The following is a 27,925-nucleotide window of genomic DNA, read 5'->3' as shown; positions in this document are numbered from 1 at the left end:
TTAGCATACAGCTTGATGTCATCCATACAGAGGAGGTGACTCAATGTGGCCCCATTCTTAAGTCTGTATCCATAGCCAGTCTTGTTGATTAATTGGCCCCATGTGTGCGTCATTGAGTCATGTGAAACGTCACATATGCAACCCATGTTTACATTCTGAGACTCCACTTCGAATCAAGATGCTTTTTTCTTGCTTGTTTTTAAAAGTCCAAATACAGCTCCGAATTCAAGAACACAAAGGACAATGTTTCTATAATCTTTGCCATTCCACGTATGAGGCATGTTCTTTCAAGTTTCTAACACCGTATTAGCTCTCTATAGATTCGACAAGGATTCACTGTGTTCTACTCGTGACAAAGGCAGGATATGCAAAATGTATGTGTGAATATATTTTAATATTTGGTACTCACTCATTTCCATATATTCAGGTGTTAACCCTGAAAATGGCTCCAGGAAGTGGTCGGTTTCATATCGCTCCAACTTTTTTTGCCTTTCCTCCTCTTGAAAAGTGCTTTGCTTTGACTGGATATAGCGAATAAGCTTCTTTAGCTTGCTGAGGATTGCACAAAAACACACCTTGATTGATATATTTTTACAATGTTTAATACTTTCACATTTTAACAATTGCCACAGAATCACTAAAACTGAGATGGTGAAAAAAGCGTGACACTAAATCGGTACAACTGAGTACTCTATATTGAGCGAGTCTTCAAATTATGAACAAATTTCCCCATAAGTTGGATTTCACCATTACTGTCGAAATTTACATGAAAATACTTCATCCAAAAATACTACAGTATCGTAACGAACCGGGTTGCATGTATTCATCAGGTTGCAATGTTGATGTGTGAACTAATGTTTACAATGTTGTCCCCAAACGCACTGTGTGACTGGAGAAAGAGAGGGAGGGGTGGAAGGCTTATGTTTTGGTTTTATTTTTTTATTTTTTTGCTGTTGGCTATGGCTTACAGTAGTAGTGTTCTGTACTTTCTGTTGCAAATAAACCATTGAAAACTAAGAAAGTTAAAAATTTTAAAAATAGGATACTGTTATTGCCTTTTCTGCTGAGAGGTAGATGCAGACAAAGGAGGGGAGCCTGTGAGAGCTATTGTGAGGAAGCATTGTGCACAGACTGTTGGCGATGTAGTAGTCTTTTTAAAAAAAATTGCAAATTGTGATAAAGGTAATTTTCTGAGGTTATTATTATTATTATATATTATATATTATTAGGAAGGTTATTTTCTGTAATGTACTGATAAACATTAGACGTTCATATATTTTAGATTCATTACACACAACTGAAGTAGTTCAAGCCTTTTATTGTTTTAATATTGATGATTTTGGCAAATAAGTCAAGAAAAGCCAAAAATCTCTATCTAAAAAAATTAGCATATTTCATCCGACCAATAGAAAAAAAGTGCTTTTTAATAGAAAAAAAGTCAACCTTCAATTAATTATATCAGCTATGCACCCAATACTTGGTCGGGAATCTTTTTTTTTTTTTTAGAAATGACTGCCTGAATGCGGCGTGACATGGAGGCAATCACCCTGTGGCACTCCTGAGGTGTTATGGAGACCCAGGATGCTTCGATAACGGCCTTAAGCTCATCCACAGTGTTGGGTCTGGTGTCTCATAACTTCCTCTTCACAATATCCCACAGTTCAGGTCAGGAGAATTGGCAGACCAATTGAGCAAAGTAATGCAATGGTCAGTAAACCTTTTACCAGTGGTTTTGGCACTGTGAGCAGGTGCCAGGTCGAGCTGAAAAATGAAATCTTCATCTCCATAAAGCTTTTCAGCAGATGGAAGCATGAAGTGTTCCAAAATCTCCTGATAGCTAGCTGCATTGACCCTGCCCTTGATAAAACACAGTAGCCCAACACCAGCAGCTGACATGGCACCCCATACCATCACTGACTGTGGGTACTTGACACTGGACTTCAGGCATTTTGGCATTTTCTTCTCCCCAGTCTTCCTCCAAACTCTGGCACCTTGATTTCCGAATGACATGCAAAATTTGCTTTCATCTGAAAAAAGTACTTTGGACCACTGAGCAACAGTCCAGTGCTGCTTCTCCGAGCCCAGGTCAGGCGCTTCTGCCGCTGTTTTCAGGTTCAAAAGTGGCTTGACCTGGGGAATGCGGCACCAGTACCCCAATTACCAGCACACGCCTGTGCACGGTGGCTCTGGAATCGGCCCTTCTCCACAATCTTTTTTTTTGCTCTTAACCAAGAATCGAGATCGTTTTACATCCATATCTATAAAGAATTCAGGGATTCAAGCATTTATTCACAAGAATTTTCAACATAAAAAGCTCTTTGTCTGTGTTTCCACTCGGTCAGCTTTGACGGAGATAGGCCCTCTATTAATAGCCCCGCGCACCCGTGTCCCGTCAATAAATTATGAAGTCTATGGACAAGCACTATGCACTAGGTCAGTACTTCTCAAATAGTGGGGCGCGCCCCCCTGGGGGGGCTCAGAGCAATGCCAGGGGGGGCGCATGTGTCCTCGGGGAACATGCTTTTTTCTTTCTTTTTTTTTTTTTTGCCGGACTGGAATAAAGTGTACTTGCACATCCACTCAGTGGGTGGCAGTGGCGCTCTCATTTTCAGAGTGCGTGCAGTATTTTTGAACTAAGGAAGAGCACTCAGAGTCAGCACACAGAAAACAGATATGAAGAGCAGTGCGCCGCCGCCGTTTTCGAAAGCCGTTTTCCGACCGGACTCACTCACGCAGCGACCCACTGTCTTGTCCGGTTCTCACGTCGCCACCCGAGAAGTGCCATTTTCGGATTGGGATCGTCACGACGACCGCCCTCACCTACGGTTCTACCTCGGCCGCCGAGAATGCGCTTTTTTTCGTGCCGTTTGCCTTTTAGCTTTGACTCTTAATACAGTGGGGTGATGAGGAAAGACTACTGTTTACTGTATCTGAAAATAATTATAGCGGACTGCCAGAAGCCAAATCAATTAAGACGCCACTTAAAGACATTCGACCCCAATCTCATTGATAAGCCGCTTGATTGTTTTTCAGCGAAAACGTGCCGAATATTGCCAACAATAGTCCTGCTTTGTCAGTGTTATATCAGTAAACCAGTGAGCATTGTTAGCATGCTCATTGCAAAATGACTCCACACCATTGCAAATGAGGTAATACTGAGTGTGAGCAGCAAAAATAAAAACTGTCCTTCTGTCCAAGGACACTCTTTTTTTCCTTTATTCATTTTTGTTTTTTCGGTCAAATTTTTTGACATATTGTCCTCATGAGTAAATGTTTCTAATCAATTTGAATTTGTTATTATTTACGGATTTTATTACATTTTATTTTTCTGTATCAAATGGTCAAAAATACCTTGAGTGTATTTTTACAGTTTGAATATGACTTTTTTTTTTTTTTTAATTCAGGCAAATTGATGCACGTCAAGTCTTCTCTGTTACAAACAAAACAATGTTAATAAAGTTATACTTTATTATAAGTTGATCTGTTACTTTTTTTCTTTATTAGAAAAAAAGGACACAATGTTAGGCGGATGCGTATTTATAATAGTAATTTTATAGACGAATAATACTATTTACAGTGGCGGCAGAGAGTTTGGGGGGGTGCGAAACATTTACGTCTTGCTTGGGGGGGCGTAACAGAAAATAATTGAGAAGCACTGCACTAGGTGGAGAGTAAATGGTGGATGAAGAACAGGCCTTGTAAAGTCTGAACTTTGTAGGTCAAGGACATCATAACCCACGGACTACCTGTAATTCTCAGTATTTTCAGCAAATTTTTCAGATTTCAGCTTTTAAAGCGTACTATCTGATTCCAATTTCGAGAGACATTAAAATCTTAGATACTGTTGTTGTCGTGTCATTGCAAGATTAATCTATCTCCGTTAATGCTCATGTACTGTAGTTGAGGTCAGTAACAACGCAGTGACCGCTAAACTTATGATCTGTAATGCGATGGTTTAGTTTAATCTAGGGGAAAAACTTACTTTAAATTAACTTTATTTCAATGCGTACGAATGAAGATCTGATTAAAACTTACGGTATTCCAATCTCAAAAAGGTTGTTCTGAATTAACTGCTTCCCCAACATGGTGATACTCAGTTGAATACACAACTCCATCAGACAGCCTCCATGAGTACACTGTAAACACAGAATCAGGTGATGAAATAGCAGACCTGTTATTCTCATCCGTGTAAATATTTTGAAATTAATGCACTTTCCAATATTTTGAAATTAATGCACTTTGAATTTGTCATATTCTGCATTCCTGAATAAAAAAGGGTAGTTGAGGTACACTAGCTTTACAGAAATCTTAATTCTCAATACCGGTGACACATGCAGTGAATTAACAGCCTATGTGAAACAATTATTTGAAAAATCTACAGTGGTATGAAAATGTATCTGAGCCTTTTGGAATTTTTCACATTTCTGCATAAAACCACCATCAAAGGTGATCTGATCTTTGTCGATATCACACAGATGTAAAAACAGTGTCTGCTTTAAATAAAACCAGCCAAACATTTATAGGTCTTCATATTTTGGTAACACTTTACAAAAAGGGTCCCTTAATAACATTAGTTAATGCATTTTTAGACAATAACTCATGTTTAAGTAACATGACAATAATTCATTTAATCCCTTCTCTAACATTTATTAATATATTAATGAGTAATTAATGAGTTAATGCATGGTGTTGGTGTTGTGTGTTATACTTATATAGCGCTTTTCCACCTTTCAAGGCGCTCAAAACTGTCTCGCCATCCACCTACTGGTGACGCAGCACCAAGAGCAACGTGGGGTTCAGTGTCTTGCTCAAGGACACTTAGACGAGTTTTTCAGGGTGGAGAATTGAACTGACAACCTCTGGGTTGGGGGACAACTACTCTACCACTGAGTCACGCCACCCCAATGCATCAGTTAACGGATTGTAATGTAATTTAAACTAATGTTTAAGTAACATGACAATAATTAATACAATTGCTTATCTAACATTTATTAATGAATAAATTAACACAAGTTAATGCATGAGTTAATGCATTAGTTAATGATTAAACAGACAGTAACAAATAGTTTGGTAAGGGACCCTTATTGTAAAGTGTTACCTATATTTTAATGAGGACAAAATGCAAACGATGAGACAAAGGGGAAAAATAAGTAAGTGAACCCTCTGCCTAAGAAGACTTAAAGAGCAATTGAAACTAATTTTTACCAAACAATTTAAGTCAGGTGTGTGCTCAATCACTGATGAGTGCTTTAAAGCTAACCTGCCCACTATAAAACACACACCTGGTAAGAATTGTCTTGATGAGAAGCATTGTCTGATGCGCATCATGGCTCGGTCAAAAGAACTGTCTGAGACCTGCGATCAAGGATTAATGATTTGTATAAAGCTGGGAAAGGAAATAAAACCATCTCTCAAAGTCTGGATGTTCATCAATCGACAGTCAGAGAGGTTGTCTACATATGGAGAGAGTTTGGCACTGTTGCTTCTCTCAAAAGGAGTGTCCGTCCACTAAAGATGACGCCAAGAGTTCAGCGCAGAATACTCGGAGAGGTAAAAAAGAACCCCAGAGTGTCTGCTAAAGACTTACAGAAATCACTGGCACAGTCCAATATCTCTGTGCACACATCAACTACTGCCATGAATGGTGTTACTGGGGGTACCCCACAGAAGAAGCTGTTTCAGTCTAAAAAACCATTGGTGCTCGATTAATGTTCGCAAAAAGGCACTTGGACACTCCACAGACGTTTTGTCAAAATATTTTGCAGACTGATTAAACCTAAAACCTAAGCTAAAAAGAGGATGGATGTTGCAACAAGACAATAATCCCAAACACAGAAGTAAATCAACTTCAGAATGGTTTCAGAAGAACAAAATACACGTTCTGGAGTGGCCAAGTCAAAGTCCAGACTTGAACCCCATTGAGATGCTGTGGCATGACCTAAAGACAGCGATTCATGCCAGACATCCCAGTTTTGTAGAGAAAAATGGGCCAAGATAAGTCCTGATCGATGTGCCAGACTGATCTGCAGCTACAGGAAGCGTCTGGTTGAAGTTAATGCCGCCAAATGGGGGGCCAGAAAATATTAAATGTGATGGTTCGCTTACTTTTTTCCCCCTCTTCTGCCATTGTTTGCATACTATCCTCATTAAAATATGTTAACCTATAAATGTTTGGGTGGTTTCAGATAAATCAGTCTTTTTCATCTGTGTGATTTGACAAAGATCAGATCACATTTGATGGTGATTTTATGCAGAAATTTGAGAAATTCCAAAAGGTTCAGATACTTTTTCATACCACTGTATTTAATATTCAACTGCAGCTCCTGTCGATCAGGATTTTTCCCGAATTACAAGCCTTACCTCTTCCATTCTGTAGGATTCAAAAACATATAAATAGTTCCCTGGTCGGCCGACCAGTCTGGTAAGAAAAGATAATGAAAGCACTTGAGTATTCGGTTTGATTCTAAAACATTTTATATTTATATTTTATATTCAATATATTAATATAAAATGAGCTAAACAAAAATGACAGTGAATCTACGTACCTTCCCCTGAAGAAAGCAATGTAGATGATTGGTGTGAAAGCATTGACAAACTTCAGAATAAAGGTCTTAAATATGAGTCTTTCCTCAAAACTCTTGTCCGTTTTTGGAACCTCTAAAATAGAAAGCACACACTGATTTGCAAGGATTTCACTTCTTTCATGCAATTGCTGCAGTACTGAATTTCAAGTTTCTTCCTGTATGAGGGAAGCCGCAGTTGACAGTGTAATGAGCAGAGGTAGGTACTAACGCGTTACATTTACTATACTCCGTTACATTTATTTGAGCAACTTTTGCAGAAAAATGTACTTCTAAGAGTAGTTTTACTACGCCATACTTTTTACTTTTACAGGGTTACTACAGGTATCAGCGATCTCATTTAATGCTCTTTTAATGCCACTTGTAATACTACTTTAAATGCTTAAATGTCCATGCCGAAATGCAGATAGTTTCTCACACACGCAGAAAGTGTAAGTAGAGTTGTCAGCATTGTCCAACTCCTAAAATCCGATACCGATATCAAATCGTTACCGATATATCCTGTCGTGGACCCCGCAGGATACTTTAATAATGATAAATGTAACAACTTAAGGGTTATCCATAAACATTCTGTGTAAATAAGAACAACTTCAACTGAAGTTATGGAAAAAGTGCCTATCTTGCACCACTATATTAATTGTTGGAATCAAAATAGTGCAAATGTCAGTTTTTTGGATCAAGTGCAATTGCAAAGTGCCAATAAGGCACTGCCATATCACATATAGCTCACACAGTGCTTCTGGGTCAAAATAACGTCAAAGGCAAACAGCTTCGGTACAGAGAATGAGGTATGTAATGAGTTTATATTTCATTGTTTTTCAATCATTTATTGTTCATTTAATTTTTGCATCATATATGCAAATGGTCTGGTCACACAACAACTCCTAAGTATCTTTGTTTGGAGATATCTAATGGTCAATAAGCATAACTGCTGCGCTAAGCTATGACCAGCCCTTATACATAGACAGAAGGCTTCTACCTTCACCTTGAAGGCAACATGCATATTGGCCTAAAGTTGATCATGAAAAACGTGTCGATTTTATCCGATATCATTTTAGAATGCGTTTATCAGGCGATATTATCAGATCGTATCAGTTCTCTTAACCCGTAATGAGCTTATGTTCTGTTATCCTGGCTACATGATAATATCAGACAAATGTCTAAAAAGTATTTTTTAACCATCAAGTTTACATAATTTTTAATGCCACAGAAATTTAGTTTAATGTTTTGTAATGCTTTTTAGGCCTGAATTTTGAAAATTCAATTTAATGACTTTTAATGCTTTTTAATGACCTGCATAAACCCTGTTTTACTTCTGTAGATTTGCAAAGAAACGCTTTTCTGACTCCACCACCCTTGGGTACACTAGTCGTTACTTTCACTTTTACTCGTTTTTTCTCTTAATTCTACTTATTTGATTTGACTTTATTTTTGCAAGGGATGCCCACAGTGGTTCTACCAGTTTCACCAATGAGACATCGCAACAATTTCATGGTTTGAAATGTTTTCTCCTTTGGATGGGTGATGTTTCATTTCTGCAGATTTTTCTAGTCGGAATTCAATGATTTTTGTGTATTTTCTTTTGGCTTTATATGGTCATGTAATATTTTATAGTTCAGTAACAAGGGCGTAGGTTTGCATAGGGACGGTAGGGACATAACACATGATGCTCAAATTGTCACCACCAACCTTTAAGCAACCTTATATGCATTATATAATGAGTTCAATTATACAGATAACTTAGATTGTCTGCCCATATCTTGTAAGGATAAAATTGACCCCACCATTATTAAATGAATAATTTTCATCATATTCAAACTTACATTTACCCCTCTTCACTTGCTGAATGCGCCGGTCCATTTTCCCCTCCTCAAACACGTTTGATTAGCTGATGACTTGATCCACCCCCAACACTCACACGCATGCTCACACTCACACAGCCCCGACGGAAATACAGTGCCTTGCAAAAGTATTCGGCCCCCTTGAACCTTGCAACCTTTCGCCACATTTCAGGCTTCAAACATAAAGATATAAAATTTTAATTTTTTGTCAAGAATCAACAACAAGTGGGACACAATCGTGAAGTGGAACACAATTTATTGGATAACTTAAACTTTTTTAACAAATAAAAAACTGAAAAGTGGGGCGTGCAATATTATTCGGCCCCCTTGCGTTAATACTTTGTAGCGCCACCTTTTGCTCCAATTACAGCTGCAAGTCGCTTGGGGTATGTTTCTATCAGTTTTGCACATCGAGAGACTGACATTCTTGCCCATTCTTCCTTGCAAAACAGCTCGAGCTCAGTGAGGTTGGATGGAGAGTGTTTGTGAAAAGCAGTCTTCAGCTCTTTCCACAGATTCTCGATTGGATTCAGGTCTGGACTTTGACTTGGCCATTCTAACACCTGGATACGTTTATTTTTGAACCATTCCATTGTAGATTTGGCTTTATGTTTTGGATCATTGTCCTGTTGGAAGATAAATCTCCGTCCCAGTCTCAGGTCTTGTGCAGATACCAACAGGTTTTCTTCCAGAATGTTCCTGTATTTGGCTGCATCCATCTTCCCGTCAATTTTAACCATCTTCCCTGTCCCTGCTGAAGAAAAGCAGGCCCAAACCATGATGCTGCCACCACCATGTTTGACAGTGGGGATGGTGTGTTCAGGGTGATGAGCTGTGTTGCTTTTACGCCAAACATATCGTTTTGCATTGTGGCCAAAAAGTTCAATTTTGGTTTCATCTGACCAGAGCACCTTCTTCCACATGTTTGGTGTGTCTCCCAGGTGGCTTGTGGCAAACTTTAAACGAGACTTTTTATGGATATCTTTGAGAAATGGCTTTCTTCTTGCCACTCTTCCATAAAGGCCAGATTTGTGCAGTGTACGACTGATTGTTGTCCTATGGACAGACTCTCCCACCTCAGCTGTAGATCTCTGCAGTTCATCCAGAGTGATCATGGGCCTCTTGGCTGCATCTCTGATCAGTTTTCTCCTTGTTTGAGAAGAAAGTTTGGAAGGACGGCCGGGCCTTGGTAGATTTGCAGTGGTCTGATGCTCCTTCCATTTCAATATGATGGCTTGCACAGTGCTCCTTGAGATGTTTAAAGCTTGGGAAATCTTTTTGTATCCAAATCCGGCTTTAAACTTCTCCACAACAGTATCTCGGACCTGCCTGGTGTGTTCCTTGGTTTTCATAATGCTCTCTGCACTTTAAACAGAACCCTGAGACTATCACAGAGCAGGTGCATTTATACGGAGACTTGATTACACACCGGTGGATTCTATTTATCATCATCCGTCATTTAGGACAACACTGGATCATTCAGAGATCCTCACTGAACTTCTGGAGTGAGTTTGCTGCACTGAAAGTGAAGAGGCCGAATAATATTGCACGCCCCACTTTTCAGTTTTTTATTTGTTAAAAAAGTTTAAATTATCCAATAAATGTTGTTCCACTTCACGATTATGTCCCACTTGTTGTTGATTCTTGACAAAAAAAATAAATTTCATATCTTTATGTTTGAAGCCTGAAATGTGGCGAAAGGTTGCAAGATTCAAGGGGGCCGAATACTTTTGCAAGGCACTGTACATGTCGACAACATGCCGCCTCCTTCGCCCTCCAAGAACAGGAGGGATATTAGATAGACTAGCCTTGACTATATATATATATTTTTTTCCCGGCCAGCAGCCGCAGCAGCTATAAGTAAAGTAAAAAGATGTCAATGTGGTGGAGGTGGGGAACGCACCTCAAATTTTGCTACTGAAAGTACAACCTGCATCAGAGTTAGCATAACATTAAACTCTGTGAATTTGCTAACCTGCAAAACTTGAGTAGGAAGCTGCTTAGTGAGAAGTGTCCTTCTGTTTATGTTTTCTACTGTTAACGTTAATTAAACTGTGAGAAATGTAGTGAACTCTGCTGGACACCATAGAACCAGAAAAACATGAGCAAGAATCTGCTTAGAGGGAGACTGGTGCTGCATAACCTCATATGTTGTTCACACAACACAACATGCACAATACCTCCATTCACCCAATCTGTGTGGTCTTAATAATGACCCATCCCGAGCAAAAAAGTGTATATGCAGGTTATGCTGTTATATCGTCCCTATCAATGTTGAGGCCAAACCTACTCCCTTGTTCAGTATAATAATAATATTTAATTAAATTTACCTAAAACAGTGAGCCATCGTGCCACAGCTCCATATACCTCATCCAGTATAAGGATGATCACAAGGTTGATAATGGCTGCTGTTGTTTTGACAGTAAGTTGTACATGGTTCCGGGTGGTTGGATTGGAGCTCATATGAAGAGCAGCTTTTGTAGAGATGCGGTACAGGATGACACCAAATACAATGGCGAATGTAACACCAATCTGACAACACACAAGTGCACGGATATGAATACAATATTTATCCAAATACATACATACGTTTAATAACAACCATTTTCAACTGTACATCTTACCATTAACAACATTGTGACAATATTCGTCATATAAGCGGGAAGACGATCTCGGCACGTCAGCTTTTCCATCTGCAAAATACAAAAAAATATTGAAAATGCAGATAATACGTGTAGTGGAGGTCATCTATAGAATACAAAGGATGAAATGTCAATTACAAGTAAAATGTATTTAGCATGAAACATAATTGAAAGACTGTTGACCTACATTTAATTCAAAGTATTAAAAAATAAATGTTGAAACATGGCTGCTTTAGTGTATACGACACCTAAAATTAAATCTTAAATGCAATAATATTGGAATTAAAATCATACATTAAAACGGGAAATCTTTAAATCTGCCATTAGCTCTTCCTTTCACTGGAGTAACGATTTCAGTGGATTTGAGACTCGAGCACTATGAAGGAGGAAGTTTTTTTATTGATCCTGGTTCAAGTGTGGATTTTTCTATTTATTTTGTCGATTCAGAGGAAGCTTGTGACATACAGCCTTATATGTTGACTCGGATTTGGAGGAGGAAGAAGATTCAGAACAAGAAAAAGGAGACATAGACAACAAACCCGAGGCTTTTGACGAGAGCAGACTATATTGGTTACACAAAATGTTATAATTATATTTATCTCTCTACTCCAATATTATTGCAGGATATTCTTTGTTTAAGTATTGATTCCACGACTGCAATATACAGTGGTCTGAAACCTTCTGGACCTATCTGAACCTTTTTGGAATTTCTCCCATTTCTGCATAAAATCACCATCAAATGTGATCTCATCTTTGTCAAAATCACAAAGATGAAAATACAGTGTCAGCTTTAACTAAAATCACCCAAACATTTATAGATGTTCATATTTTAATGAGGATAGCATGCAAACAATGACAGAAGGGGTAACAATAATCAAATATGATCTGATCTTTGTCAAAATCACATAGATGAAAATACAGTGTCTGCTTTAACTAAAACCACCCAAACAATTACGTGTTTTCATATTTTAATGAGGATAGCATGCAAACAATGACAGAAGGGGTAAAAATAATCAAATGTGATCTGATCTTTGTCAAAACCACACAGACGAAAATACAGTGTTTGCTTTAACTAAAACCACCCAAACATTTACAGGTTTTTATATTTTAATGAGGATAGCATGCAAACAATGACAGAAGGGGGAAAAATAATCAAATGTGATCTGATCTATGTCAAAATCACACAGATGAAAATACAGTGTCTGCGTTAACTAAAACCACCCAAACATTGCTGCTACCGCTAACAAACATGCCTGTGACACGAAAAAACATGTTTATTTCATAATACACACGGTATTTTATGCTCCTGAATGAAATGGACCACTTGGATGGGTGAAAAAGCGATCGATAAATTAATTCAACTTTTTTGAATCCCTGCTACAAAAATGACTGACTTCCGGCTTCGGTCTTGCATTGAGGAAGAGGGCGCTATGACGTGTATGGGAGAAGGAGTCCTCGTCACTATACAGCCGTACTGTTGTATGAGAAGGACTAAGGATTCAGCTGATTTTGCGGATTAATTCGTTGATTTTTTGCATCACGCCAGCCAAACGGCTGCAGAAAAATCTTGCTTTACGAGGGAGTGGCATGTGAGCCTTTTGGGGGCTTCAAAAGGTTCCCATTCACTGGTGTACATTGGCCAAAACAAGCCCTACTACTGTACTACTACTACCCAACTACTTGTGTTAAAAATAGCCGCGAATACAGCGATTACATAGTAAACACTGCAAACTTTCTTTAACCCTTTACCACTGAACGTGTCGGCAGCGACGCGTTTACGCATATCGTCTTTGAAGCTTCGTCACGCTGTAATTACGTAACCCACGTGCCGCTGGTTGGTCTCATTTGAAAGTGCGGAAGTTGATGTCCACACCAGTTTTTATTTGAAGCCAATAGACCAGGAAAAACGGGAGATAATGTCATTTGAATTTTATATTTTTATTGCACTCATAAATATGCATTAAAACGCTGCATGGACCATGTATCCATCTCCATATTTCCATCATTTCTTGTCCTTTTCCAAAACCGAAAGCAGCACAAAAGACTACATATCCCAAGAGCCGTTGTGATGTCAAGAAGGACGAAACAATTGTGATAATTTTTAATAAATTTCCGAGCGAGGAGCCAACTAATGAAAGGGAGGCATGCCAAGCATGCAGCGGCCGGTTGGTTTGAGCGAGCGACTTTGAAACGTGCAGAATGAATCTAAAACTACATTTAGCGCAAGCTAATGCATTATTTCATTAACTCAAGGAAGAAGATGAGCCGTATTTGTCGTTGTTTTCTTTGGATGAGTCGCCGTCTCGGTGAGTAGAAGTGACAGCAGCGCGCGAACGGCGAAAGAGTAGGCTGTGTGACGTTGTGTGTGACGCAGCTCCGTGACCTGTTCAAGATGAAGCTTTATTGAGCGCGCAAAAAAAAAAAAAAAAAAACTTTATTGGGTCGCATGCCTGAAAAAATTGAGTTGAACTGAACTACTTGTCAATATTTTTGAAAATACTTTTTTTCAATGTTATATATATATTTTCTTCACTATAATCTTTTCAATTTTATGTAGATGTGTGTTCGAGAAGCTTGATTGCATGTACGTATATACTTTTGATTAGATGATGTGTAAAACACCTAACTTCACAAAGAGATATCCTCCAAACCCTTTTTGTGTTAGATGATCTATATAATCTTTTTTTCCTTACTATTTTGCACTGTAAATAACCTGTTTTGACCATAGTATGTGTAAAGGCCAAAAACGCCTATGACCATACCTGCTTTTTGTGTTGAACTGTCAAACATAAAACTATTCAATCTTATTTTTTTCTATTGAATGTTTATCCTAAAAAGTTGAATAAATATTATCAAGCTTCAAAACGGTTGGTCGAGCATGTTTGGTTGTCAATGGGACATCAACATTGCAAATTTTCAAAAAAGATTTTGGCTTTTTGGGTCCAAAATGTGGATTATAATTGGTCAGTGAAGAAAACAACAGTTTGAACATGAAGTTCAAGGTGTCCTGAAAAAAGGGACCCAACTTGGCCATTGTAAACATTTTTTTCTTTGAAATATAAAGGCAACATCAAATGCATGCAAATTCATCCAAAATAGGCTTAGGTGTTAAAGGGTTAAATAAAGGACTACTTATGTTTGCTCATGGATGGGCATGTAAAAAGATCTCATACACATATTATCATGTTAGCTGCATAACAACTGCAGCCGCCCTCCTCCACTGAGTCTCTCACTGTTTACGACTTCGCCGTGTAGGAAAGCATTATTTTGCCATATTCGTGTTAACCATTTGGCAGCTACACGCTCCTCCGACGTCAGCCCGTTTGTCTGGCGGTCATTGTTCATCTGCTTACCCGCAAACGAGCCCTCTGCCCTCAGCAGGGGAACGACAAGCTCTAACTTGTTCGCCGCCAGGCGGGTTGCCGATCGGCGAAGACAATCGACAACCCAGTCGTCATGTGAAACGATCCGGGCTAGTTATGTGTGATTTTCCGCTTTGAACACTTTGAAACATCACTCGGTTCGGGTTAGCATGTCGGCTAGCTGTCATGCCTCTTGGTTTGTTTAGGTTCTCCGAAGCTGGGGAAGGGAAATGACATAAGCCCGACTTGGTGTGCGACAGTAAAGGTGAAGTCAACAGTTTTGACTATTATGGAGAAATTTTGCCATGTTGTCCTGAATAAATGCATTTGTATTATTTCATATTCCAATTAGCACAAGACTGTTATTTGTCATGACCATGCCATTTATTTAGCTATTGGGGAAAAATATTTGGATAAAAAGAATATCCTGTAAAAATATTGGCGTAGACAGACTGAAACAATGACATTTTGCGGCTCTCTTTGTCGCGTTTTCCTCGTTCTGAATAATTCCCCTTCAATGGGCTGCATACTAAATCAGATGAAATCGTTACTCTGCTGACGTCATCCACTTGTTGGGGACGCTAGAACCCTATAATGGTAGGCCTGGCTAACAGGCAGATTAAAAGACTAATTTCTCGTCATCTGCACTTTGCTAAATTGTTGTATATAGTCGAATCGTCTGAAAATATGATTCTAATTCACATAATACTGCTATTTAAGACTTTTTTTTTTCTCTTGTCGTACGCACTTTTTAAAGAGCAATTGAAATGAATTTTTACCAAACATTTTATGTCAGGTGTGTGCCCAATGACTGATGAGTGGTTAAAAGCTGCCCTGCCCACTATAAAACACACACCTGGGGAGAAATGTCTTGATGAGAAGCATTGTCTGATGTGCATCATGGCTCGATCAAAAGAGCTATCTGCAGTGATGATAGGATTGTTGATTTGTATAAAGCTGGGAAAGGATACAAAACCATGTCTAAAAGTCTGGATGTTCATAAATCGACAGTCAGAGAAGTTGTCTACAAATTGAAAGAGTTTGGCACAGTTGTTTCTCTCCCAAGGAGTGGCCATCCACCAAATATGAAGCCAAGAGTTCAGCGCCGAATACTCAGACAGGTGAAAAAAAAAAAACTAAAGTGTCTGCTAAAGACTTACAGAAATCACTGCCACTATGTCTTTGTACACATCGACTATATGTAAAACTATGGCCAAGAATGGTGTTCATGGGGAGGACTCCACGGAGGAAGCCACTGCTGTCTAAAAATTGTTGCTAGTTTAATGTTCGCAAAAAGGTACTTGGACACTCCACAGATGTTTTGGCAAAATATTTTGTGGACTGATAAAACCAAAGTTGAATTATTTGGGAGTAACACACAATGTCATGTATGGAGGAAAAATGGAACAGCTCACCGACATCAACACCTCATCCCCACCGAGAAGCATGGTGGAGGGAGCATCATGATTTGGGGCTGTTTTGGTCCCTCAGGGCCTGGACAGCTTGCAATTATTAGTGGAAGACTGAATTCAAAAGTTTATCAGGATATTTTGCAGGAAAACCTCAGGCTGTCTATTAGACAGTTGAAGCTAAAAAAAGAGGATGAATGGTGCAACAAGACAATGATCCAAAACACATAAGTAAATATCCTCAGAATGGTTTCAGAAGAACAAAATACATGTTCTGGAGTGGCCAAGTCAAAGGCCAGACTTGAACCTGCTGTGGCATGACCTAAAGATAGTGATTCATGCCAGACATCCCAGGAATGTGACTGAACTACAGCAGTTTTGTAGAGAGGAATGGGCTAAGATTAGTCCTGATCGATGTTCCAGACTGATCTGCAGCTACAGGAAGCGTCTGGCTGAAGTGATTGCTGCAATTAAAATATGAAAACCTATAGATGTTTGGGGGTTTTAGTTAAAGCAGACGCAGTTTTTTCATCTGTGTGATTTTGACAAAGATCAAATCACATTTGATGATATTATGCAGAATTGTGAGAAATTCCAAAAGGTTCAGACACTTTTTCATACCACTGTATATTGTATTTTCATGACAAATATCGGTCTCGTGCTGAATGGAATATGAAATATAAATAAAATATATATTTACTACGGCAGGGCTAAATTACTTCAGATTGGTCAAAACAGCCAACTTCTTGCACCTCCCAAACCGTTTTTCAGTGGACTACTCCTCTCTTGTCATTCCTCTGCTGTGGTCTCGGTGAACACTCCTGCCGAACACTTGCCGACAAAGGCAGGAAGGAGTGCTCGCCGTGAGCCAGAGTTGAAAATGGCGCACTCTCGGCAGATGCACTGGCCGGTGTCCGGCAGTGTGAGCGGGATCTTTTGGAAACCCAAAAAGGCTTACACTATAGACTTCCTCATGCAGTATTTAGATGGATAGATCGATTTTGTTAACAGTCTCAAGGTCCAAATTACAACAACATAATACAAGGTAAAGATTACAAATAAAAACAAAATAATAAAAAGTGAACTACCGTGATACAGCACTGGGTACAGTGATGGTGACACTCTCAGCATCTTGGTACTTTATATTGTATAACTTCCTATACCTGCACCTGCAGACGAGCTGAACTTGGGCTAAGTACCACACAATCATCTGCATAAATTTGATGGTTCACCACAAAGTCACCAGCCATACAGCCAGTTTTACACCTCCTTAAGTATTCTGACAGACTGTTCATATAAAAATGCAATAAAATTGAAGATTTTGGAGAACCCTATTGCTGACTTGTATGGGGGCAGATACACGATCATCCCCCTTAACCTGCATAGTTTAGTGTGCATACAAACATGAAAAAAATCTTATAATGTCATTGGAAACACCCGCTTGGCTTAATTTCTTAAACAACCTCCCATGGTTCACATGGTCAAAAGCCTTGGAGGCATCTAAAAAACACATAACCAGAGGAGTTTTATCTGCGTATTGACCATTTTTTCCCCAAAAAACATAATTACACATGTCTATGCCATATTGGCACCCCTGCAATTCTGTCAGATAATGCTCAATTTCTTCCAGAAAATGATTGCAATTACAAATGCTTTGATAGTAATAAGTTCATTTATTTTGCTTGCAATGAAAAAAACACAGAAGAGAATGGGAAAAAAAATCAATCATTATCATTTTACACAAAACTCCAAAAATGGGCCGGACAAAAGTATTGGCACCGTTTGAAAAATCATTTGATGCTTCTCCAATTTGTGTAATTAACAGCACCTGTTACTTACCTGTGGCACATAACAGGTGGTGGCAATAACTAAATTACACTTGCAGCCAATTAAAATGGATTAAAGTTGACTCAATCTCTGTCCTGTGTCCTTGTGTGTACCACATTGAGCATGGAGAAAAGAAAGAAGACCAAAGAACTGTCTGAGGACTTGAGAAACAAAATTGTGAGGATGCATGGACAATCTCAAGGCTACAAGTCCATCTCCAAAGACCTGAATGTTCCTGTGTCTACCGTGCGCAGTGTCATCAAAACGTTTAAAGCCTATGGCACTCCCTAAATGTGGACGGAAAACAAATAGTGACGAGAGATTTCAACAAAAGATTGTGCGGATGGTGGATAAAGAACCTCGACTAACATCCAAACAGGTTCAAGCTGTCCTGCAGTCCGACAGTACAACAGTGTCAACACATACTATCCGTTGGCGTCTGAATGAAAAGGGACTCTTATGGTAGGATACCCAGGAAGACCCCGCTTCTGACCCAGATACGTAAAAAAAGCCAGGCTGGAGTTTGGCAAAACTTACTTGAGAAAGCCAAAAACGTTGTAGAAGAATGTTAATAGTAAAACATGGCGGAGGTTCCCTGATGTTTTGGGGTTGCTTTGCTGCCTCTAGCATTGGACTGCTTGACCGTGTGCATGGCATTATGAAGTCTGAAGACTACCAACAAATTTTGCAGTATAATTTCGAGCCCAGTGTGAGAAAGCTGGATCTCCCTCAGACGTCATGGGTCTTCCAGCAGGACAATGACCCAAAACGCACTTCATAAAGCACTAGAAAATTATTAAATGTTAGCACTGGAGACTTCTAAAGTGGCCAGCAATGAGTCCAGACCTGAATCCCATGGAACACTTGTGGAGAGATCTGAAAATGGCAGTTTGGAGAAGGCACCCTTCAAATCTCAGAGACCTGAAGCAGTTGGCCAAAGAAGAATGGTCTAAAGTTCCAGCAGAGCATTGTAAGAAACTCAGTGATGGATACTGGAAGCGGTTGTTCGCAGTTATTTTGTCTAAAAGTTGTGCTACCAAGTCTTAGGCTGAGGGTGCCAATACTTTTGTCCGGGCCATTTTTGGAGTTTTGTGTAAAATGATAATGATTCCATTTTTTTTCATTCACTTTTGTGTTTTTTCATTGCACACAAAAGAAGCTCTTACTACTAAAGCATTTGTAATTGCAATCATTTTCTGGGAGAAATTGAGCATTATCGGACAGAATTGCAGGGGTGCCAATACTTTTGGCCAGCAGTGTATTAACTCTCTCTAATACGACAGTTAAAAACCTTCGCGAACACTAGCGAGGGCTATGGCGAGGTCTATAATTGTCGGAACTGCTCACTTTCCCTGCTTTACCCTTCATGACAGGGACCAGCAAAACCAACATTACAAAGTCATTAAGACACCCTTGAACCATAAAGGAAGCAAAAGTGCAAGAAGTAGAGCAAGCCTTGGGCTAGTGTGCATAAGATGTTCGGCAGATATAGAATCCATAGTTTATAATTTTTGATACAGTATTTACTTTCATTCCGTGAAGAATCCAGAAAGGGTTATTTGATTGTGGCTTTCTGAAAAACAATAATTTTTTTACATTTATGCACTTCTGCAATCGTCACACTTTTTTTTTGTTACAAACTGACACCGGCCCCTCATCAGAGAAGGGAAAAGTTATGTGGCCCTCACAGGAAAAAGTTTGGGGACCCCTGCTTTAACACATATTGCCAAATGCAGAACAACAACCTATCTGCCAATATATACCAATATTTTTTATTTCTATTAGATCAGACATGTCCAAAGTCCGGCCCGGGGGCCAAATGCGGCCCGTGGTCAAATTTCATCCGGCCCCCAGCCTCTGTCATAAAATAAATAACATCTGGCCCGCACACAGACTTAATAAATTGGTCAGCAGTACTGCCACCAGCATATGAAGTAGCTTACACACTAAATGCTGCTCCTCATTTACCCACTAAAAGGCTACCCCGTGTGACCCTTTACTCCCAATTTTCTAAAATGGCGACAATCAACAAAAAAAGTTGACTGCGACGGCCGACGCTTCAAGGATAGGTGGAAATTGGTTTATTTCTTCAGTAAAATACACAACAACTGTGTCTGCGTCATTTGCAAAGAGACAGTCGCTGTTTTTAAAGAGTTCAATGTGAGGCGATATGACCAAACAAGACACGCTAACCTGTACGACAAGATTACTGGGAAGATACGCAGCGAGAAATTGAAGCAACTTGATGCTAGTTTAATTTCACAGCAGCAGTATTTCGCAAGAGCCCGAGAGTCGAAAGAGAACGCTACAAGGCTAGTTGCGAGATTGTTGAAATTATTAATTAAAAAAAATAATGAAGCAAATGTGACACACAGAATGGCTTGCTAAAATTTGCGTAAATGTATTGTTCTTTGTAAAGGTTGTCAGCCAAGGTCGGCCCCCCACATTTTTACCACACCAAATCTGGCCCCCTTTGCAAAAAGTTTGGACACCCCTGTATTAGATAAATGTTTCAGTAAAATGTTACACATTCTTGTGTATTTGCCACTTATTGCCACAGTTAACATTGAGGCTTTGGGCCTCTTTTGATCTCGTTGTGAGTTTGTAAGGTTGTGAGTTCTGATTAAACAAACTCGATGCCAATCAAAACGTTTGTTGTTCTTTTTCCCCAAATTAGAATCGATAAGAGAATCGATAAAGAATCGAATCGTTAAGCAATATCGATAATGGAATCGGAATCGTAAAAATCCTATCAATTCCCATCCCTAGAGGTGCATACATAACCATCTCAGAACACCTATTTGCAGACTTTAAAACAAAAACAAGGTAATACAGAAAATCAAAGACATGCCCAGATGAGGGCCATGTTACACACGCTCCATTTTGTTGTTTTTCGAAAAGTCAAAATAAAAATTACATTGAAAATCGGATTTCTTTATTGTATTCTTTAATTTCATAAAAGCAATGAAACAATTCATTAATATTGTAATGAAGTCATCATCACAAGGCTCATTATGTATTTTTAGCCAACTTAGTCATTGTGATAGTAGGCAAATATAGCTAATACAGATACACACAGCATGTGTTGCCTTATGAAAGGCTTTATTATTATTATTATCTTTTTTTTTTTTTTTTGCTGCTCCAGACATATGTGTTGATTTTTTTGGTTGAATATGGCTCTTTCAACATTTTGGTTTGCTGACCCCCGAGCTAAGGAGTTGGTTGACGTGATAATCAAGAGGAAGATAAGTTTACTGTGCACGCAGGTTTCGATGGTGCATATGCTATTGCTGCTTTCTGGTGACATTTTGAAAATCTATTAAACTGTGTCCCGACTGAATCCTAACAAGCAGGCAATGTCGAAGAGCACAATTAAGACCCATGATGTGTATCAAGTTACAGTGGTACCTCTACATACGAATTTAATTCGTTCCAGGACCTTGTTTGTAAGTCGAAATGGTCGTATGTCGAGCAGGATTTTCCCATAGGAATACATTATAATTCCATTAATTCGTTCCAAAGCCTAAAAACATATACTAAATTCTTAATAAATACTGCTGGCACTGTTACAAATGGCAATTAAACATAGAAAAACAAATAAGTTATAAATAAATAATTCAGAATAATATAATAATAAGAAGAATAATTAATAATTATTCCTGTAAATAATGTAACGAATCGGATTCTAATATGGCGGACACTTTTTACTGTCCCTGAACGCACCGCGAAGTGAGATAGGTCGGTGCGGTAGAGATAATACTTTCGTTTTCTTGAGAGCAGTCAACTGCTTAAGACAATGGGCGTTTTGTGTTGGATAAGTTCTTAAATTAATGATAAAAACGTGACGAAGCTGGCGATTTCCTTGGCAATGTTACCACAATGATAATTTTCACCTTAACTTATAAATAGTGGCGAATGGTGGTCGGAAGAGGACCACGGAGCTGTATTGTTGAGCCAGTTCAGGCTTTTTACTGTCCCTGAACGCACCGCGAAGTGAGATAGGTCGGTGCGGTAGAGATAATACTTTCGTTTTCTTGAGAGCAGTCAACTGCTTAATGGGCGTTTTGTGTTGGATAAGTTCTTAAATAAATGATAAAAACGTGACGAAGCTGGCGATTTCCTTGGCAATGTTACCACAATGATAATTTTCACCTTAACTTATAAATAGTGGCGAACGGTGGTCGGAAGAGGACCACGGAGCTGTATTGTTGAGCCAGTTCAGGGACACGCACCCCAAGCTCATATTTTTCTATAACTTGCATCTTCATTTCAAAGGTAAGCATCACTTTTTTCCTTGTTTCTCCAACTGTATCAACTTTTTTTGAAAACTGTGTTGATTTCTCACACAAGAAAATCCACCGTGCGTTCGTTTGCAGTGCTGTCATGTCGTCGTATTTCGAGCAACTCGTCGGATGTAGAAACAAATGGCGGCTCAAATTTTACGTCGGATGTCGAAAAGATCGTGTGTCGAAGTGATCGTATGTAGAGGTACCACTGTAAAATAAAAATAATATAATAATAATAATTAATAATAAAAACACTATTAATTAAATAGATAATAACCAAATAACCCTCTCTGAATTCTTCAAGGAAAAAGGCCAGGAAATAAATAACACGATTGAGAAAAAAAAAAAAATCAAAATGGCCGGACCAAATGTGGAGGCGGGCCGTATTTGGGCCGCGGGCCGCAGTTTGGGCACTTGAAGAAATGCCGCATCCAAGCGAGTAGTGACGAGATTTGTCGTTCACTTGAGTAAACGAATCCATTCCGGTTCGTTCAGTAAAAAGATTCGTTCAAACAAATCGTTCAACGAATCGTTCGCCCCCCTCATCTCCTTCCCCGCCCAAACGAATCGTTCGGTTACTGAACGGGAAGTGACGTTGCCGAACGAATCACCAAAGACCGCTTCGCAGTATAACTGAACGGGAAGTGACATTGCTTGGTCCCTCCCTCTCTTTCACATTGACCACTCGTCGTACTTTCAGAAATGAGTGACAGGCGGTATCATTCTGCTTACACAGACAGCCTCGTCTCCCTCCTGCTGCTGCAAAAGCGAGGGAGAACTTCCGCGTCGTCTGTCCTAGTTCTATGGGCTCAAAGTCATGGCTCGTGCTTGCATTTCGATTTAGGACACGGTTAAACATTTTCCTTTTGTGAGGGGAGTAAGGGGCGGGGGCGCACGGACTTTCTTTAGCAGGTTCTTGATCACACATACAATCACATATACAGCATGTTTGCTGTCACGAAAATAAAAATACATCGAAAGTTTAATTTCTGAATATGGAACGACCAACACATCATATTTACATCTCGCTCTGTTGTATTTTTGTTTTTTAGTATTAAGATGATCGTGTTGAATTTTTGCACTGGTATTAATAAATAAAATAATCCGGTCAGCTCCCCTGTCGTCCCCGCATCTCAGCTCGTCAAATGCTGACGAGAAATAATTGTTTGCTCTTTACGATGTCGCCTTTCTACTCTCATTAGTCTGTTAAGAAAAATGTAGACATATTGCGACATCTCCCGTGTCCGCGTGCTTTGTTTTTGGGCGCTTGAGTAGCACATGATGGACGGATTGACATAATTTGTCAAACCAACCAACACCTGACACGAAAAAAAAAAAAAACACTCGGAAAAAAATTACATGTATATACAGTTTCATTGCAAATCAGTATTATGGTGATCATATTGTTTTTTTGCACTGGTATTAATAAATAAAATAATCCGGTCAGCTCCCCTGTCGTCCCCGCATCTGAGATCGTCAAATGCTGACGAGAAATAATTGTTAGCTCTTTACGATGTCGCCTTTCTACTCTCATTAGTCTGTTAAGAAAAATGTAGACATATTGCGACATCTCCCGTGTCTGCGTGCGTTGTTTTGGGCGCTTGAGTAGCACATGATGGACGGATTGACATAATTTGTCAAACCAACCAACACCCGACACGCTGACACGAAAAAAAATAATAAAACACTCGGGAAAAAATTGACATGTATATACAGTTTCATTGCAAATCAGTATTATGGTGATCATACTAAATATTTTTTTCTGTGCACATATGAGGTAAATATCGCTGCCATGAAGCCTCCATATAGTGACAGTTCTCTGCCCGCTTCACTGCCGTCACGCGACCGCAGCTCAGCTTTTGCTTGCCTCGTAGCTACCCGTGTTTTAAATTACTGTAAATTTGATAGTATGTCGTCATAGGCAGTCACGAGTTTGTTGAGAAAAGTACTACTCTAAACCATGCTCGCTAGAGTTGTGTGGTGTTTTTGTCTGAGCAGCATTTGATAGGCTCCACGTTAACAAATATGTGACAAAGTCATTTCCTTTCATTTTCTGATTTGTTCACCGCATAGTCATTACTGGAAAATCAAGTTAGCAGCAAGCTAGGTCAGGAACCGGAGGACCGAGTCACTGAACGGGAAGTGACAAAACTCAGTCTTGCCCCCCTGCCTGCACGCTGGCTGCTTATTGGCCACACGTGGACGTGAGTGACAGACGCCCTGATTCTGTTTCCGCTCCCTCCCCTGCCCGCGATGAGGCTGGCGTCTGATTGGTCGTGTGCGATGTCAGAAGACGCTGCCGCTTGCTCAACGCCCTCCCACGCAGCGAACAAGCACCACCTTCATAGAACGAATCAGTGCAGATGATGATTAGTTCGGTCTCGTTCACCAAAACAATTCGTTCAAAAAGAACGAATCGTTCGCGACCGATACAACACTACAAGCGAGTGAGCGAGCGAAGTGAGAGAGGGAAACACTTCTACGAGCCTACGTTCTTTGTTAATGTTAATATCTACAGAGGCAACGCCTGTATGTATAATCTTTTGTGTTGTTGTTGTGTTTCCACTCGCGATCGGACACTTAAATCCAGTTGTGTAGTGGTTTGAACGATGTGCTACTGCTAGCGAACGAATGCTAACCATACTGTTATTAGCAGCTAATCATCGCTGATTTACGTTGATGCAAACCTGTTTGTTATTGGGGACGAAATTGATTTGTTTCATTTCTATTTTTAGTTTCACTCTTCAAGTGATGGTTGAATAAAGTCAGCAAATTATACCAACGTCTTCTGTATCGTCATTTCGGAGTTTAGCTAGCTGTATAGCTGTCTCGGTGAGGACAGTGCAGTCTATTCCCTCCCGATGCAGTTATCTCCACCTTGCAATGACTGCAAGTCGCTTTGTTGTAATTTTTCCTCGTGAAGTGAAGACACACTTTCAAGCGTTTGAACCTACGTGCTGTCATTGTTATGTTTATGGCTGCAATGCTCGTGATTACCCGTCGTAACCTTTCATTTTCACACTCTTTCCTGGTGAAGTGTAGTCCAGCTTTGGAGCGAGTGGTTCTTGGCGCCATGCTAGTTTGATGCGTCTGGACAACAAGACACGTCACGACGCAATACGCGTCTTTAGGAATCGTTAAAGGGATCGTTAAGGCTTTTTCATTGTGATGTCGAGGCCTCGAAACACTCGGAACCGGTTCCGAATTGGAATCGGATTTCGATTCCCATCCCTATGCACCTCCATCATGTACTCACCATCTCTGAACGGTTTTCTACGCTTTATCATCTCCCGGGTTGCAACAAAACTTGCAGCAGTAGTGGAGTTTGGCGATGCAATGCACTTCTTAAATCTATTTTTGTGCTCCTCTAAGTTCTTCAGAAGTAATACAATCGCACTTTTTCTCTCACTCCCAACTGGGTACTCAACTGCAAATGTAGCATGCCATCCCTGGAAATGTCTTTCCACATTACTCTTTTTGTTATTTGATAACTTCTCGCCACCGATTAAACATTCAGGCAATACAGTACTTCCGCATCGAGAATGAATACAAATGATTCGGTCCAGAAACGTTGAATCGTCTGTTCTCTTCAGTTTTTTTTTTTCTTTTTTTCTTTTGGATCCATGGCCCATCAAACAGCCGCTGGTTTGTTTACAATAGCCACCTGCCTGGCATCCCGCCCTGCTGATAGAAACGTGCATCGCAGGCTATGACGCAAATCTTGGTTGACAGAAATGTTGAAATTTAATATTTATTCTAGACATTTTTACAGCATTGGAAGAACGTTTGTGTAATTTTTGTCCTCCTACAGAAACCATATCAAAACAAAAAAAAATCCCTCCCCATCTTTTTCCATTTTTAAACATTTTTATAAATGCTCCAGGGTGCCACTAGGACAGCGCTAAAGAGACGCATGCAGGTCTTAAAACACAGGTTGCCGACCCTGCTCTAGCTTTTCCTGTTAAAGGCGCCCACATTAAAAGAGTCTTTCTGGCTGAGAATTTGCTGTCCACCACTTCTTCATCCTCAAATTCTGATTCATGTTTACCTTGATTTGATCAGTAGTTCAAATGAAATATTGCGCAATATTTAAGTAAAATCATACTTCATTATTTAAGGGATCCAAGGATAGGAAATTTTGTAGTTTTTAAAAGATAAATCTTAGTACAAGTTATTATAATTTGATATTGAAACCCCTCTTGATATTTTCGTTTTTATAAAATTTGTAAAATTATTTTAACTAGTAGGTTGCCGTTGTTGTTGATGTCACAGGGCCATGCTGAATTCCACCTGTCACTCTTTAAAAAAAAAAAAAAAGTGTCAATCCTTAATTATGTAAGGTAGTGATTTAAATACGCCACAAGGTGTCAATGGCGAGTATTACAATATTTAGGGATCAAGCCAATGAGTGCGTTTTTTCAAGCCAACGACTGAGATAGTTTCTTTAATCCACAGTGGGAGAGAGAAAGGTGAGTGGACACAAGCATTCAGATTCCTAGCTCGGACCGCGCCGTTTATTGGCATAAGCTTCAGCAACTGTTTCACAACACACATAAGTATGATATAGTCAAAATACTTCAAAACTAATACTCACATCTCTCAAAAAATCTCACTAAGAATAAAAGTGCTTCAATCTGTATTACCGAGGCCCTATTCTCACACAGTTAACACAACAATGCAAAGAGAACTGGCATTCACAATCAAAATAGATCCGCAAAATACACATAAAACTTACTCAGACTTTGGTCAAACTATATTTAAACATTTTAGCAACTCCTTTAGCTCAACAAATACACTGGATGGCAATACTTAGTCACAATACACAAACTATGATGCTCGGAGCCATTTTGAGGAGTCTTGTGAAGACAAAACTCAAATGAATGTGATTCACAATAGATCCAGTCTAAAAAAAAAACGGAGCTACGGAGTCAGTCGAGGGACAAAACACACTCATTGGCTTGATGTCTTATTAATGTAAAACTCGCCATTGACACCTTGTGGTGTATTTAAATCACTTACATAGTTAGAATTACTGTCAAGTACGGCAGAGTGGCCCTGTGACGTCAACGCCCTGCGACGTCAACAACAATGGTGAGCTACGAGGTTATATTTTTATTTAAAATTTCCAAATCTAAAACATTAAAAGGGGTTTTAATATCGAATTATTATTACTCGTACTAACATTTATCTTTTAAGAAATATATGTCATTTATCCGTGGTTCCCTTTAAGAAATAACACAAGCCAAAATGTGTGCATATCTTACCTTGTACTGTTTTTTGTTATCTTTGCTGAGAGACTTCTGCATAACTTGGAATTCATATTCAGCTCTTGGGTGGTCCTATAGTGGTGACATACAGAAAAATAACAGATCGAAATAAAAAGTGAAGGAATGTAAATCAAATAATTAATGAAAATGAATTAATTAAAAGATGAGAGGAGAGCTTGTGGAAGAAATACTGTAGTTTCATCATTCATTCCAATATACAGTGCTATGAAAAAGTATCTGAACCTTTTGGAATTTCTCACATTTCTGTATAAAATCACCATCAAATGTGATCTGGTCTTTGTCAAAATCACACAGATGAAAAAACTGCTTTAACTGAAACCACCCAAACATCTATAGGTTTTCATATTTTAATGAGGATAGTATGGAAACAGAAGGGGGGAAAATAAGTAAGTGAACCATCACATTTAATATTTAGATGGTTTTGTATCCTTTCCCAGCTTTATACAAATCAACAATCCTTGATCGCAGGTCTTCAGACTGCTCTTTTGACAGAGCCATGATGCACGTCAGACAATGCTTCTCATCAAGACAATTCTTACCAGGTGTGTGTTTTATATTGGCAGGGCAGCTTTAAACGACTTATCAGTGATTGGGCACACACCTGACTTAATTGTTTGGTAAAAATTGGTTTCAATTGCTCTTCAAGTCTCCTTAGGCAGGGGGTTCACTTACTTATTTTTACCCCTTCT

General features: G+C 39.2%; 1 protein-coding gene across 1 annotated transcript in view; it reads right to left on the bottom strand.

Moving 5' to 3' along the window:
* LOC130916303 (anoctamin-1-like) overlaps positions 1–27,925 on the bottom strand; it is a 122,760-nt gene that overhangs the window by 23,041 nt on the left and 71,794 nt on the right. Inside the window, exons 13-19 of the mRNA XM_057836919.1 lie at positions 27,213–27,287; positions 11,047–11,115; positions 10,753–10,954; positions 6,546–6,657; positions 6,361–6,418; positions 4,036–4,136; positions 410–552 (exon numbers count right to left, since the gene is read on the bottom strand). Of these exons, the coding sequence (XP_057692902.1) occupies positions 410–552; positions 4,036–4,136; positions 6,361–6,418; positions 6,546–6,657; positions 10,753–10,954; positions 11,047–11,115; positions 27,213–27,287 (760 nt within the window). The remainder of the gene's footprint in view (positions 1–409; positions 553–4,035; positions 4,137–6,360; positions 6,419–6,545; positions 6,658–10,752; positions 10,955–11,046; positions 11,116–27,212; positions 27,288–27,925) is intronic.

Source organism: Corythoichthys intestinalis, chromosome 5 (assembly GCF_030265065.1).
Source record: "Corythoichthys intestinalis isolate RoL2023-P3 chromosome 5, ASM3026506v1, whole genome shotgun sequence".
Lineage (NCBI taxonomy): Eukaryota > Metazoa > Chordata > Actinopteri > Syngnathiformes > Syngnathidae > Corythoichthys > Corythoichthys intestinalis.
The sequence above is the reverse complement of the archived record's forward strand: the minus strand, read 5'-3'. Positions and strand labels throughout refer to the sequence as shown.